General features: G+C 44.0%; 1 protein-coding gene across 1 annotated transcript in view; it reads left to right on the top strand.

The window, feature by feature from the left end:
* Positions 1–287: 287 nt before the first annotated feature.
* The window catches only part of mapkapk3 (MAPK activated protein kinase 3), a 30047-nt gene continuing 13089 nt past the window's right edge, over positions 288–17245 (top strand). Inside the window, exons 1-2 of the mRNA XM_028824504.2 lie at positions 288–975; positions 14805–14944. Of these exons, the coding sequence (XP_028680337.1) occupies positions 733–975; positions 14805–14944 (383 nt within the window). The 5' untranslated portion in view covers positions 288–732. The remainder of the gene's footprint in view (positions 976–14804; positions 14945–17245) is intronic.

Here is a 17245-nt window from a genome sequence, read left to right as displayed (position 1 = left end):
TCTAACCAACGTCAGCTCACTATGAATATGATCTAAGAAGAACAAGGGAATATTCACTTCACTTCACTTACATGTCACTACCCCTGCTACCTCCATGAGTAGTCTCGGTTAGGTTCGGTTGGGCTTAATTTTTTAAAAAGTCTACAAAGCATAATGTGTTCTTCCTATGCCGGCAGAGACGCTCTTCCCCTTTAAAAGCATGACGCACGGCTGGGACACGCCCAGCTTTAGACCACGCCTCCTGGCTCCTGATCTGTTCTCTCGTGCACCTCACTGACTGCCCGGCTCGCGATCGCTGCCGAAGTCCAGCTTCACGGAGAAGCGGCGAGAGCGCGCACGGGGCGGAGCGGCGACGCGACTCATGGGGACCTTGGCGATGTGAGAACTTGGAAGTCGAAGAGACGGCTGTTTTGTAACTTCGGAACCGCGGCAACGCGTCATTTTTTTTTTTTTTTAAATTGCTAACCAAGGAGTTTCCAGTAAAGCAGGCGCCTCGGAATTTAGCCTCAATCGCACTGAGAACAACCTCGGATTTAACCCCAGAGCGGCTGGATAGAAACCTCCAATTTATTTAACCCCTGACGGACAGAAGAGTAACGGATTACGAGACCAAAGTTATTCATTTTACCAGTGTGAATCGATGGATGTAAGTTACCTTTAAAGGTGCGACGCACTACGCCCCTACAACCCTTACCGGATTGCAGCGCTGCCCTGCGCCGGGTCCCCGTGGTCATGTTGCACAATGGCAACGGCCCCAAGCAGCCTCCGGAGAGCCAGACGGACGGTAACGCGTTGGCCTCCAATAAGCCTAACAGCCCCACTCACTTTCCACTTCCGAACCAGCCGAAACTGGAGATCAAGAGGAATGCGGTCACAGACAACTACAAAGTGTCCAGTCAGGTCCTGGGACTGGGCATCAACGGAAAAGTCCTGGAGTGTTACAACAAGAAGACCGGGGAGAAATGCGCTCTCAAGGTACGATCTTGCTTTCCTTAGCTGGGCAGCAGCTGTACCAAAGTGCCAGTCTAGGCTCGTGTCACTGCCAGATATTTATAGGGAGAGAGCAAGAGGAGGGGGATATGGGGTTGTGAGGGCAAGAGATGTTAGTATATTAAACTTGTTATTATTCTAATTACTAAAAGACTACGAGTTCATCCTTGCACTTTTAAACATTATAGGTTACTTAACAAAAATGTCATAAGAATACAAATAGAATATTTCTGCCTATCACACTAAAGTTTTGAGGTGGCCAAAGTGCCACCAGTTAGTAAGTGATGATAATTGTGGATACTCTGTTTCTATTTTCTTTCTTGTCAAGTGGGTACTTCGCTGGGTATATCTGCAAATCAAAATATCTCAAAACTATGTGACTACATGACATCTGCCATATGTCTCTAAGAGTATCTGCCTTGAGAAAGACACAATGGTATTTTCTTTTCTATGTCTCTAACCAGTCACTTCTGATAAAGATGGAAATTTATTGATACATCTCCATTATTTTTAAGCTGCTGATACCCATCTGAAGTCTTGATCTAATCAGACCTTGCCGTGGTAAAGATATATAGTACTTCCCCGTAGATTTCTCTATCCAGACTTAGCTAATAGTCATTTCCATTGTTACTGTCTGAGTAGCTTTTAGTGTTTCAATCCTAATGATGATTTGAGGCTTTACCGGCTTTCTCTCTCCTGTAGATATTTGAAAGGCTGCTGTCCTTTTGGAAATGGCCTTAAAATAGCTCGAGATGCTAGTTCTGCTGTCCTGTAGTTGTGTCTTACCAGGCTGGACTGAGAACATGTTTTCTTGTTGGCCGCTCTCAATAGACTCTGCTAATAAGGACAGTGATTTCCTCTAGATGTCTCTAAGCAGAGTTACACATTATCCTGTGCATATCTGCCGCTTCAGATTTACAGAGTCGGGAACACATACCTGAATATGTTATTTGGTGTCCTTTTAGTACAAGTAGATACTTCTGCTTTCTTGTAAATGTCTTTCACAATATTTCATCAAAATGGAGGGAGGGTTTGTTTCCTACAGTATAGGTGCCTTTCAGTTAGACACAAAATGCATTCACTAACAAAAACTTTGCTACAATGGACCACCCATTCCACTACGCATCTAACAAGAACTTTGCTACAATGGACCACCCATTCCTCTACAAGTGTCTGTGCAGCCTATCAAATTAAACGCCAGTGATTTATGTAGACATCTCTTACCAGCCTTTCAAGTGAAGCTCACTTACAGCATCTCTTTCCAAAGCATGAGAATCACGGCTCTGCATGGTCCCATACGTCACCGGGCTGACAGAGTGAAAAAACTCTTGCGTTTAGACATGTGGAAACGGAAAGAGACGTAGAGATAAATTAAGAGGAAGGAGCTGTGGCAAAAGGAAGTAGGTGTGGTGCGCCGAGGCAGATAGGTCAGAGTGCAACTTCTCAGTCCTTAGAGGCAAGCTGGCCATGCATTGGACGGTGTGAGGACGAGAGCTCTTGTGTCCACTCACATCCACAGAGGAGTCTGCATCTAACACCTTATATTCCCTGTGGATGCCTGTTTTTATTAGTTGCAGTCAAGTCCTAGTTTTTGTTGGACTTCCCTCTTGATTGAAATTAGTTTATTTTCTTCTTCCTACATTCACAGCAGTATGGTAATGCAAGGACCAACACTGGGGTCTCACGTCTTCAGCATGCCGATTTAAAATCCCACACCTGGTGATTTTCTGTGTCGGTTTGCTCGTTCTCCCCATGTCTTAGAGGGATGTCTTCCACATCCCAAAGATGTGCCGTTAGGTTAGTTGGCCACTGTGTGAGTGTGTACGTGAGTGGGCTCTGTCCAGGATTGGTTTCTGCCTTGTGACTTAAGCTGCTGGGTTAAGCTCCAGCCATCCATGATCCTAAATTGGATTGATGAGGTTGGAGAATGTTATGTTTCTGCATTGTGTGCCATTTCAGAATTTTTTTTTATTTCATTAAGATAAATATTTATGCTTTATGGCCAGAAAGGTGCAGTAGTTTGCACCACCAACTCATGCATCCAGAACCCTTCATTCTGGTGTGGTTCCATACTGGCCTTGTGTGACTGTGGGTGTGTGTGAGAGTGGGCACCACCACAAATTGGCACCCTGGCATGGGCATTTTCCTGTCTTACACTTGGCACTCTTGAGCCTGAATTGAATTAAGCATGTTTGAAAACGTGTAAGTGCGTTTCACAGATTACATTTCAAAATGAACAACTTTTTAATTTTCAAAATGTCCGCTATTAAAGTAGTTGGTAAATACTTAGCACACCAGTATGAATGGAAGTGAACCAGCCTTCCAGAAATGTAGATTTATTTTTGAGGACACTTTCTGGTTGCTAACTTTCATTTTTATTAGGAAATCTTTTAGAACAGTTTTGACGAAAGGCCATTCAGTCCAACAAGCTGTCCAATCCTATCCATTTCATTTCTTCCCAAGTAGCACCTAGTTGAGATTTGACAGCCCCTAAAGTCCTACTGTCCACTACTGTATACTACATTAATTAAAGGAGGTGGGATCTTAAAAAAAAAATCAGTTCTTATAATAAAAGCCTGGTGCCACAGTGGTTCAACGCTGTGGTGTCTTTAACTCCAGAATCCCAATGTCCTCTCCTTTCATCACAGCCTATGTGGGGTTTGCATGTTCTCCTGATGTCTGTCTAAGTTACCCTCAAGACTCTTTTATTTCCTGAGAATTTTCTCGAATGCCACCTCATCCCAAGGACCGGCATGTTAGGTTAATTGGCAATTTGGAATTCTAGTGGGAGTGTGGGGTGTGCATGAGTGTGCCTTGGAGTGCACTGATGCCCCATCCAGAGTTAACTCCTATCTTGTGTCCAGGGTCAGACCCCATGAACCTGAACTGGATTGAGTATGTCTGATAATGGAGAAATGAATTCTTTTAATCATTAAAAGAAAAACAAAAAAAATAAACCTTTGTTTTTGGGGTGGCATGGTGGCACCGTCACAGCTCTGCTGTCTCGCAGTAAGGACACTACGGTTTTCATCCTGTGTGCTCCTTGCATGAAGTTTGCATGTTCTCCCTGTGTCTTTTCATGTTTCCTCCCAGCGTCCAAAGAAATGCAAATTTAAGTGAACTAGCAGCACTAAGTTGGCCCTAGTGTGTGTGTGTGTGTTAGCCCTGCAATAGACTGGTGTCCTGCCTTGTGCACAATGCTAGCTGAGATGGGCTCCAGCACAAACCCCCCAGGTGACCACGGTCTGTATTAAGCAGGACAGAACATGACATCACATGACCTTTATTTTCATGTAACACCTGTATAAATAGTAGCAGGTGCACAGAGTACAATGACATTCATAACTACATACCCAACCAACAGACAACACGTTTCCACTCTGCAGCACCATGATAAGCAAGGTTGGAGTGAAGTATTAGAATGCTGACCCAAGTGTGTGAGTGTGTCAGTGTGCCCTTTGATGGACTGGCACCCTGTTCAGGGATTGTTCCTTCTGGAACTGGCTCCAGCTTCTCCACAACCCAACTCAGGATAGAGCGGGTGTGGAAAATGGATGGCTGGATGGGTCGAAACATTAGAATGCAGACTCTAAATTGCCAGCATATATATGAGTGTCAGTGGTCCGGCTTGACCATCATCTTCAGGGCCACAGTTGGCTGCAGGTTTTCATTCCAGACACTTTCTTAATCAGTAAGCAATTGCTGCTGCTGATGGAACATACATTTCAAATGACTTCAGGATGATTCAGAACCCTTCATTATTTATCATTCCTTAATCAGCAACCAAGTAATGATGAGCTGCAGAGCAGATGATCCTAACTCACTGGTTTCAGACTCGGGGCCACCGTTTACTCTCGAGCTACGGAGTCCAATACATGCTGTTAAATGAAACGCATCATTTTAATTTCAGTGTGTTATTCTGCCACACCAGACGGCTGATTTTCCCATTTCTGAAATCAGTGTCGGAGTGTGTTGTGGACCAGAGCAGGTCAGTATTTCTCAGACCTTCACTTTTTCAATATCACTTATTTTATTTAGACAGATTGTGTGTGATGGGCTGATAAGGGCAAATGACATGTGTTAATATTAATAATAATAATAATAATTCTTTACATTTATATGGCGCTTTTCTCACTACTCAGAGTGCTCAGCAATTGCAGGTTAAGGGCCTTGCTGAAGGGCCTAACAGAGCAGAGTCCCTATCGGCATTTACGGGATTCGAACCGACAACCTTCCAATTACCAGTGCAGATCCCTAGCCTCAGAGCCACCACTCTGACAAAGTGTTGGCTCACTTTGCATCTCATTGTTGTCTGTCTGCTAGTAAGGAGTCGTCTTCTTCTTTCGGCTGCTCTTGTTAGTGGTTGCCACAGAGGATCATCTTCTTCCATGTCTTTCTGTCCTCTTCATCTTGTTCTGTCACACCCATCACCTGCATGTCCTCTCTCACCACATCCATAAACCTTCTCTTAGGCCTTCCTCTTTTCCTCTTCCTTGGCAGCTCTATCCTTAGCATCCTTCTCCCAATATACCCAGCATCTCTCCAAAAAACAATTGAGGGTAGTGAATCTTAAAAATTAAGTCTATTAATATAATATTAAGGTAGAAGAAGTTTGTTCCATTAGACCCGGTTATTAAAGGGCTGGCCCTCCAGAATCCGAGTTTGACATCCTTGCAGTGCTGAGCGTTTTTACGACTGCTCCCTCTTTTTATTGTTTCTTCTAAACGGATCTCCAGTTAAGTGACTCTTGCTTTAGAGTTACCTGGCAGCCCCTTATGCCAGGCATGCACTATGCAGTTTTAAGAAATTGTGGTCAAGCGACTACTCATATTGCAGGTTAGAGTCGTCAGTCGTATATGTGCTCAAACTATACAAAGCACGTTCAGTCCGACTGATGACATCGGTACTCAGACTACACGTGTACAGACAGTCTGAGCCGTTCACAGAAAAACTCGATGGCCACAGGCTTCTCAAAATGTCCCCAAAGGAAAGAGCTGTGTTCCCAAATCTTGGTGGACTGTGCTCTGCGAGTACAAAGAAAACAAAATGGCGTAGCTGGACACACGGATGGTTGAGACGTGGACAATACGGGCTGTCTGTTTTACTAAGAGAATTAGAGGCACGTAGTCTATGTAGTTTACTGTTGTTTGTGTTTATTTCAAGTTCTTCCAGTAAAAGTTTCCCAAGATGCCTTTGTCATTGGCCATATAGCTCTATGTGTGACACTGCATGATATTTACATTTTTGAAATCAAAAATGTGAAAATGAGCATGACAATGGCAATAGCCAATGTTCAGTAATATACTGCGAAATGAAGTTTTATAGTGACATGAGAAAATTGGGTTGTGAGTGAGACTACTCACACTACAGGACAGCCGAGTGAAATTTCTGACATTGTATGACCGCCCAATCGTAAGATGCAGTCAGTCCTCGCAGCCCCTTGAAGCAGTGGGTGATGAAGCTGAAAATCGGGCTGACTCAGAAAATCAGTCAGTGGCTGCAATCGTGCTAAAAATCACACAGCGTCAGACCAGAGGGTCCTCAGTCTCAGTCCTGATGGGTCATTGTGGCTACAAGTTTTAACTTCATCCAGTTTCTTAGTTAGACACCACTTATTTTTAAGTTTCAGTTTAAGTAAGATTTCCAACCCTTCCAACCCTCCATTGCTCCTTTTTGTCTTAAAGGGACATTGTCCCTATTTAAATTGTTTCTTGTCGTCTTAACCATCTGCCATGCAAATAACAAAGGAATCGGCAGCTCACCATCTACACCTGTGGGTGTCCATCGAAAAGTATATCTGTTTTTATAAAAGCAAAAATAAATGAGAGAGCGGATTGGAAGGGCCAAGAAGTACAAACCGTATCTCGTCCACAAAATATTTGTGTAGTGTCCTGAGAAATGGAAAATGTGCAATGTGATAAGATCTGATGTGGCAGAATGAGAGCACCAACAAGTCATGGAATTAAATGCAGTTTCATTATCAGCGAGGACTGACGTCTATTTAAGAAACTGGAACAAAAACCTGCGGCCGCTGCAGCCATGCAGGACCCCTCTGTGCCAGGCCGTACCACTGTGTGTGTTGGGGGGGTATTGAAGCCTATATACAGCAATACCTGCAGTACGGTGGCACAACATCAGTCACGGTTTTAAATTAGATTAAATATACTTTAGTAATCCCCAAGGGAAAATTCAAATGCAAACTGCAGCAAAACAAAATACATAAAAACACACAGATATCAGCTCAAAGAATAATAGAAGACAATAGAGTAAAAACATATAATACAATAAATTTTATGCTAAAGAATAACTGTAGTAGATTCTGGCTTCTGTAATGGCTTCTGGCTGGAGTGAAGGACAGGGCGTCAGGAGGAAGCGTTGAAATGACTAATAGCCACAGGTAGAAACAATCCCCAGAGGGGCTTCTTATTGCACTGTGGAGATACGAGGCCGTGGCTGAAAGAAGTGCCCCCAGAAGGGAATGGGCAGAACTATTCCTGATGGCGTCCAATTTTGCCACCATCCTCATTTCTACAACAGCCTCCAGATTGTCCAGAGTCAGTCCTGTGATGGAGCTGACGGGTTTGTTCAGGCATTTTGTATCCCCTGAACTCGGGTTGCTTCTCTAGGAGGCCACCACCTAGAGCAGCATACAGACTGGTAAACCATTCCAGCAGCTTTTCTGCACACATCAAAAGACCTGAGTCTCCATAGGAAGTCCTGTCTCCACAGGCCCCTTCTTGTACAGCACCACTGTGGTGTCGGGCCAGTCCAGTTTGGACCTCCAATGGTTTGTAGCTGTGCACCACATCCACTTCCTCCCCGTGTATGGTGACTGACCCTAACACACCTGAAGTCCACCACCACTCTTTTGTCTTGTTGGTGTTGATCTGTAGGTGGTTCTCCCTGCAACACAAAACTGCTCTCCATTATCAATACAACCTATAACACTCCCATGTTTGTTTGTGGAATGAAGGAAGCAGCTTAGTGTTCTTAAGGTTGGACTCAGTCCCAGTTTATCAAATGGTTGGAACAAATGGCAGCAGCCAAAGGAATAAAGTCTGAGAACCTTTGGCATTGAAGGTTAAATTACCGCCGGGTACTTAAAGCTGACGAGTCACTCAGGGAGATGATGGCGCTTAATAACAGTTGATGCATGCGATGACGGCTTTCTGTAGGTGTGAAATGTGGGGGGTGTTTGACCACTGAACAGTGCCGACTGCGCTCAGCCTTCACCAGACAGTTTTCCGCCGTTGCTGCTTCTGCTGTGTCATCAGATTCTCTTTCTGAATTAGTCTACAGCTTGGGTCTGCTGAAGCACTGGCCTCATTTTTCTGGTGCCTCAGAAGCTTCTGAAATTGCAGTATGAAGATAAAGAACCTCAAATTGGCAACAGTGGAAAATAATAATAATAATTAGACGTGTTTTTTCCTGGGCTGTCTCCTTGAGCTGCCAAAGAGCAGTTATGGGGACGCTAGATTGCCAGTACCACCTAAGAATCTGATTAAGAATTTCCTGGTGCATTGGCACTGGAGAATGCCCACTGATCAGCCTTTACAACATTTAAATAAGATTTGAGGCACAGATTGACAAAAAGACCTGATGATAACGGCCTGAAGTTGGTACACATTTTGTCATTGTGCACCAGCCCTGCCGAGCCGATGACTGCACCCTTTTGCCTGGTCGCTATTTTTACACAGACATAGGAACTAAAGCCACTTCTTGTAATCACCCCAAGTAAAACAAAAAGAAGGAACTTTACGTGCAGCTCGCTTCTCATTTTTTACTTTTGGTTTCTGTGTTTCTGAAATGTCAGACGGTAAGAGGCGAGATGGTGGCTCTTGCTGTCTTATTCACACCTCTGCCTTCCATGGTGGCCCATAAATGACTTTTCCAATCTCAGAACACACGATTGCCAATCATGGTATTGTTGATTTTATAACACCTTCTTGCGGCTCTGTCTGTTTTTAACTTCAGAATTTGAGAAAAGGCTGAAATTCCAGACGGCTGGCCAACAACTCTCATCGAGAAGCCTTTATGGAATGTTCCCTGATCGAGCCTAATCGCTTTTGTCAGGCGCTGAGTGCCTTTTAATCTGATTTGAGATGCTCAACTTTCTGAGAAGTCGGATTAGCAGCTGGCCATCTGTACTGGACAAGCAAGAGAGAAGTCCGATATCTGAACCTTGTGGTCAGCACAACCCCTTCCTGAAAGCCAATTACAGTCTAGTGGGACAGTCTTGGTGGAAAGATACAGGTGCTGGACAGTCTGCGAAGAAATCTGACCACCGCTGGAACATCTGCGGAGACTGCTCAGTAGTGCCAGTGAGAGCACCATGCAGACAAACAGTCATCATCTGGTAAACCTGTTTTAGCTAATGTACTGTGCTGAAAAACAATAGCCTGTCACTAGCTTGTCAAATAAGACAGTGCCCGCCACTTGATCCATTCAGATAATTTTGGGTAAGACTGTGCCAGACACCAGACTTACCAGACAGGCAGTTGCTGACCACTGTTCTCATGCCAATGTAATGATCAGCACAAAACCAGGTCAGCCTAGACATCAGGAACGATCTCACTGAACTGTCAACCGACAATCAACCTGGAGTGTCCCAGCAGGCAGTTGCTGACCCCTGAACTGTCCCAGCAGGCAGTTGCTGACTCCTGGACTGTCCCAGCAGGCAGTTTCTGACCATTGCATTGTCCCAGCAGGCAGTTTCTGACCATTGCATTGTCCCAGCAGGCAGTTTCTGACCATTTCATTGTCCCAGCAGGCAGTTTCTGACCACTGGCCTTAGGAAAATGTAGCTACTGGCACAGCTGGCAAAAAAGGCCAGTCTAAACATCAGAAACTATCTCAGTGAACTGTCAACCAGCATGCAGCTCCTGTCCCTTGAACTGTCCCGGCAAACAGCTCCTGACCCCTGTGCTTAGGCCAATGTAGTTACCAGCATAGCCTGCAAAACCAGGCCAGTCTAGACTTCAGTAGCTATCTCACTGGTCTCTCTGGGCAGGCAGTCACTGTCCCCTGGTTTGTCCTGGCAGGCAGCTACTGTTCAGTGGACTTTGCAGTAAGGAGGCCATGCCGGGCCTTTTGGGGAGGCCGTTCTAACCACCAGACTGCTCAGCAAAGCAGCTGTTGACCGCTGGACTGCTCACGTGGGCAGTTGCTATCCGACAGGCTTTTTAGTGTTAGTACTAGGCAGTACACTGTCCATGCAGATAGCTGGTAATGCCAGACTGTTCATTCGGGTGATGCTGGTTTCTAGACTCCCAGGCTTATAGATACCTCTTCTGGACTGTCCAGTAAGTCCATGCCTGCCATTAGACTACCCAGTGAGATAGTTGCCGATCTCTAGACTGGCCTGTATGTTCAGGCTGTGCCGATCATGACTTTGGTCTAAGTGAAGAATACCAGGCGAGGAGGGGAGTCCAAACCATCATCGAGTGAGTGGTCAGTTGTCCTTTTTGCTGTTTTTCATTGCAGTTGTGCCCGTGTTTTTCTGGTTTATTGTGACTTTCAAACGCCCGCTCTGTTTGAATGCCATACAGCTGCAGCCACTTTCAGGAACAGCATTGCCTCACTCTGGTAGTGGATTTGAATTTCCAAGTAACCTGAAACATCTCGCGCAAGGAGACGCACGCTCTATAAATAACTCAAAATGACAAGCTGCCTGCTGGCTGAGAACAGCTACGGTCACAGCTCTGTGTCGAGGTCAGCATTACTGGGCAGTGCTGTAAGGGGCAGGTGGTCAAGCAGCCGACTGCTAGTCAGCTCTGTGGGCACCAAACACCTTCTATAGTCAGGAGTACATCCAGTCATCAGTATCTGGGGTCAATATGTAGACAGGACACTGCACTGACCGTTGACAATGGTCAGTATGTGAGGACACTGACCACCTTCTGTAGTCCAACTTTGACCTGTGATTGTCAGACTGCTGCTCTTCATCTGTGGTCAGTATGTGAGCAGGGCACAGACCTTCACTAGTGGTACCTTCACTAGTGATTAGTATGTGAGCAGGGCATAGATCTTAATTAGTGGTCAGTACGAGAGCAAGGCGCTGACTTTTGCAAGTGGTTAGTATCTTAGTGGGACAGTAACCTTTATCAGTGGTCAGGATATGAGCAAGAAATGGACCTCTAGCTGTCAGTATGTGAGAAGAATGCTGCTTTTTGTCTGTATTCATATGAGCAGAACACTGACCTTCATCAGTGGTCAGTATGTGAGGACACTGACCACCTTCTGTAGTCTACTGTAGACTTGGACCTGTGATTGTCAGGATACTGCTTTTTAACAATGTGAGAACACTGACCTCCACTAGCGGTCAGGATGTGAGCAGGACACTGTCCTCCAGTTGTCAGCCTGGCTGGTTTGGTTTGTAGACTGGCAGCACTGGGTCCCAGTGAGTGTGTCTGGGCACCTGAGGAGCCTGTCAGTCGACTTCTCCTGCCCAGCGTTTCGACTCCTGCTACTCCCACTGTGCATCTCAATAAGCAGATCACTTTCACTCTCATGTCAGCTTATTGGATGAGCCCCTCAGTAGCAGATGCATCCTGTAAACAATGGCAGCGGGCACAAAAGTAGGTCAGACAACAAGGTCACTTTGGACCGAGAAAGTGAAAAGGAGTGTGAGGCAGGTGGCGATATACTGTAATAATGGCTCAACAACACTTCAATGAAAAGGAGGATGTGCCCCCCTTTTTCCTAGTCACCCCAACATGTTTCCAAGTTGTGTCCCACACCTGCCAATACTGTCCCATACCCCACACTGCCCTAGTACATTTTCCAGTTTAATGCTGCCAAAGTATACTTCTCAGGGGTTTACCAAACCTACCAATGTCTGAGCACACAGCTCAGCTGCATACAATGGCACACGTGCCAATAAGCTAGCACTCATTTGCCACATTTGTCAGAGCTGCTGCACATTTTCCATCACGTTACAAAGTCTGAGTATAGTTTTTGCTACCGTATATATCACACTGGCATGTGCATTATTGCACTTCCCAGCATGGTCCCCAGTACCCTCCGTTGAGTCAAAATACCCTCCCCAGTAAATGAACACACTTCACTGACCAGTGCCCATCCACATTTGGGCCTGTTTATTACCTTTTGTGATATCCCCGCGCACTGGCTGGCATTCATACATTCATCCCTCTGCTGCTTCTGACTTCTCAGTACACTTCTAAGTGTGGTACCCAACTTTACAGTGCCATAGTGCCCTCTGTGGAGTCACATGAGCACACTTCACTGGTGGGTGTCCTGCCACACTTGAGCCCATTTATTACCCTCCATGGTACTTCAGCACACTTCCCAGCATGGAACCCAGTTTTATTGTGCCTAAGCACCCTCCGCAGTACTCTAGCACATCATCCAGTATGCTAGTCCACTTCACTGCCTGCTGTCCTGCCACACGTGAGCCTATTTATTACCCTCCATGATACCTCAGCACACTGACCAGCCTTCAAGCATTCAGCCCTCTATCCTAATTTCACCCCTTCTACTCCTCTGCTTCAGTCTCTTCACTGACTTCCTATTGCTGCAAGGATCCAACCTTGAACTGCAGTCCCCTGAGTGGCTCTGCTCCTCAGTATCTCCAGTTTTGTTTCTCCATATGTCCCTCCAGGAGGTCTCTGCTCTGCCTGCCAGCTGACTGTTCCTCCTCTTGCCAGATGTGCCAAGACTGGGCAACGCTTCTCCATTTTTGTTTCAAAACGCTTTGCAATGATCTCCCCAGCTATCCAAACTGCACTTTATACAGTTTTTTAAAAAAAGCACATTTTCATTAAATAGTTTGCAGATGCTTTCTTCTGCAGGACAGCAGCTGTTGTACTGACAAAGACTTTTGGACTCTGACTTGTGTCATAGTCCAGCTGCAGGTATAATGATACAGCAGTATTGCCCACTCATTTTTTTATTTTCATTTTTGTTGCTTTTGATGCTTGCGCCTTCTAATCCTTCATGCATGTATTATAATTTGCTTTGTAAGTCGCCTTGGATAAAGGCGCCTGCTAAATAAACAATAATAATAATACATTAAATAACTGGATTTTATTTGGCTTTTTGACACTGATCAATAGGAAAAACCGATCCCTGCAAAAATGCGAAAACTTTCAAGGGTTTCATCGGCTTGTTGTTTTGTATATATGGGATGCACAGTAATGCTGGGCCATTATTTGTGCGACGAAAAACGTTTATTGGCAGAAACTCCTGCGTCGTCGGCCACACGGAATAATCCATCATTCCTGTGCTTAAACTTTGTTTTTGATAGATCCGGTGAAACTGAATTGGAATTATGAATGCAGTTGAACAAGAAGCAAGCCCTGAGTGAGTTACCGTCCAAAACAGGCAGGTGCGGGTTTTTCAGTGAGTGAGAGGCGCCCATTCCAGGGTTAGTCCCGGCCATGCTCTGTGAGCCCTGGATAGGCTTCCCACACTTAATATTTAAGAAAGATGATTTTGGAAACAGTTCTATGTTAAAGGGGAATGACTTGCGTTAAGATCGCTATTTGTTTATATTGGTTAGTTCGGAATGAATGATTGTCAGGCGGGATCGGGGCTACGGATATCGCGCAGATCTTAGCCTACTAATAACAATTGAGATGGTTTACTGATGATGTTAAATCGCTTAAGGGCATGCTTTCAGTGGGTTGAGATTAAGCGGATTTCAGAATGTTTTGTCGTCGGTAAACTCTCACTCGCAGAGTGCTGTGTTGCGAAACTCAACTGACGTCGCACAGCTTTATCTGCAGTTTTGATATTTCTAAACCGTTTAAGGACACCTTTTCATTTTTGTCATTTATGTATATACGATTTGAAACGCTTTCATTGTAGCCTCTTTCCTTATTCTCTATCTGACTACTGACCGCGCGCGATTTTTTCATTCTTTTAACAAAACGTTCGTGATGTCACGAATGACGTCAGTAACTCCGCCCTCTTAGATATCTAGCGAGAGGCACAGAATTATCTGTTCTCACTCTGAATCAGGACAGGTAGGCATCGGAGTAGTCCATGTTCTGCTAGTGGAAAAGCGACAGCAGTCGGTCCCTGTGCTGTGCTTGACATAAGGTGAACACTCAACAGTTTTCTGACATTGTTCTTTTGTTACTGACGTCCTTAATTTTGCTTTTACTACGTATCCTATAACGGGATCGCTCATAACCTGCGAGGTTTTAGAGCGGTGAGTTTAACCAGACAAATAGTAGAAACAGAGCCACGAGTGATAAAAGAGGCAGAGGAGCCCTGGAGGCTGACAGAAAAGAGGGCGGCCCGCTTAGTCTCTTGTTTACCGACTTCCAGAATTACCTCATTACATCTGGTCAGAGATATTCCTGGCATATGGTGCAAGTGCAATCCCAAATATAGACAGGCGGATATATGCCGCGGATAGGGGGTAGAGAGTGGGAAGTTGCCAGCAGCAAGGAAGTTAAAAGTCAGGAATGCAAACACCACTTTCAGTTTTTTCATTTGATTTGAAAATGAGTTAATAACACTGGCAATCAGATCTGTCTCTGTTGTGCCAGGTCTTCACAACAAAACAATAGCTGTTTGGAGTTAATTATAAAGAGGGTGGGGAGGTGTTGACTGCACATGAAACTGTTTTTTGATGGAACTGGGGAGTCTCCCCAGTTTAACATTTTGTTTTTATAGCCCAGGTTATAGCGTTGTTTGAAAGATTTGATTGTTAAGTTTGAAGGTTTTATATTTTTTGGTATAAAAGACACAATGTCCATTTTGGCATTGTGTCTTTTATGGAGTAAGGCCTAGCAGTGTGGAGGACAAGCTCTCTCATTCTGGCTCATTTTCTTGTCTGGATGCAGATCCTTTACGACAGTCCGAAGGCGAGACGCGAAGTGGAGTTACACTGGAGGGTGTCTGGAGGCCCACACATTGTCCGCATTCTGGACATCTACGAGAACATGCACCACAACAAGAAGTGCCTCCTCATCATCATGGAATGGTGGGTAGTTTGCTAACAACATGTCCCTTGAATGAGTGCAGCTTGACTTTCAGTTATTTCATATATTTCATCTTAAAGAGTGCTATGTGAAATAAAAGATAAGTTTATGGGGTCAGTATTGTTACATTTTAAGAGTACAACGAAAATTTTACTTTCGTTTTGCACATAATAATCAACCTGCAACATTTCACCGTGATTAGTGTTAACAATCTGACCTCAAAATTTCTGTTCTCCTTACCTGACATGGAGTACATGGATAGGATTACAGTTTTTCTCAGTTGCTTTGGCACATTTCCTGAAACAGTCTTTAAGTTCTCATAACTGTATATGCATTTCTCAGAATGGTTTATATGTTGTAGCACAACACCTCGGTTTGCCTGTAAAATAAAGCATGTCACTCAAAACTTTGAACTCATTCGTCGAAACTGTAAATCATTGAAAAGTCACTGGATTGAGTAGAGCCAAGCCAGTCAAAATGTTTATGCATATTGTAAATATGAAAGCATAGCACAGGTGTATTTTAAGCAATTAAAATGTCAATTTACAATAATACCTAAAATATTAGTTCTCTGTCACTAACAGAATGCTGTTGTGTACAAAACCAAATAATGCTGCTATCTATCTATCTATCTATCTATCTATCTATCTATCTATCTATCTATCTACAGTATAGTGCCTTTCACATCTATCAATCTATTATGTAATGCCTGTCACAACTATCTGTATTACTGACACCAATGTACTGTAAACACTAGAAGGTTCCATTGCTGCATTCTGTAAGAAAGACCGCACCATAAAAGGTTTTGGAATGACACATCATTTACATGAAAGGGAACTTTTTTATTTTACAATATGTATTTTGCAACACAGAAAATACAACGAGAAAAAAAAAAACTGGGACCATACTGTATTACCGAATATATTGATATATCAAAACTATATACTGTTACTGTAACCAACTGTACTACACTATAGTACATGACACACAATAGAGATATCATAAAAATATGCTGTACTGCAGACTCATCCACATCACTGGATATCCTGTCCCTGTCATCTGTCCGGCCATTATTTTGATCAGCCTCACACCAGATAATCAACCTTGAGAGAAATCTCCTAGCATGCCACAACCATCTTGTACAAGCCACTACTGTAATGTCCTCACCGACAACACGCATTGCAGCAGTCAAGGAATCCTCGGGATTGTGAGGCATATAACTGTAAACCTTTTCCATCTCCACACAGAAAAGAATTTTTTTGTGTTGGACTGAGAAATGGAGAGTATGGGGGAGAGGCTACTTAATCTGCCTCCTTCGGTGGACCATTCAAACCACTTCTTTATGACTTTTGACCAGTGAAGCTGACCACATAATGCCATAATGGTTGTCCTAAAGTGTTTGACACTTCCCTTCATAAGTGAAATTCAAGATTCACCTGACCAGCAAGTTATCCATTTACAGTAAACGGCCATTACAACAATACAACATCAGCACAATTTGTGAAATGTTTGCTTCACATTTTTTGACAAATGAATGAATCTTTTTGCATGTGCTGATTTATTCAATGGATAGAAACCAAAGTGTATTTCAGAATAACACTGTTCTAAAAAGAAGGCATACAATCCATTTTGATTAACATGATTTACACAATTGATGATGGTGCCATTTCAAAGAGATGTGTACTTAATCATTTAGATAACTGCACCAAAGCAATTGTAAGAAGAACAATGAGAAATGCTCTTCCTCTATGAGCAAGTGACCTAATAGTGTGGAGCTTTTCACATAGACTTCTGAGATGCTTAATTGTCATTTGAGAATTGGTCCAAATCACCTGAGAAAAACTATAAACTAACCTAATTAATTAAAAAGGTACTGTATTTAAACATTGGAGTGCAGCATAAGAATAGGCAGCTATGAAGTTTGAGTAGCTCATACTGTACATTATGTTCTAGGAATGGCTCTCCATTTCTGCATCTTGGTCTTCTGGTTCCAGTTTTCACTCAGCTGCCCCTTCTATCAACTTTCCGTGTCATCCTCAAATCAACCCCCTAATGGACCTCTCCTCTCTATCTCTTGTCTCTACCCCAGCACAAGTAGTTCTCTCATGGTGTGATTGCCACCACCACATCGGATTTAGTCTCTCACTGGAATCAGCTGATCCTTCTTTCTCCTCCGAAATATGTCTCCTTTCAGTCTCCATCTTTAAGAACTGTCTATGGCAGGGGTGCCATTATATATGTCAAGGCCCAGAACAGAACTGTACTAATGGGCCCATCCTCAGCCTCACAACTTATTAGCTGTT

This window comes from Erpetoichthys calabaricus, chromosome 18 (genome assembly GCF_900747795.2).
Source record: "Erpetoichthys calabaricus chromosome 18, fErpCal1.3, whole genome shotgun sequence".
Lineage (NCBI taxonomy): Eukaryota > Metazoa > Chordata > Cladistia > Polypteriformes > Polypteridae > Erpetoichthys > Erpetoichthys calabaricus.
This window is presented reverse-complemented; position numbering and strand designations above follow the sequence as displayed.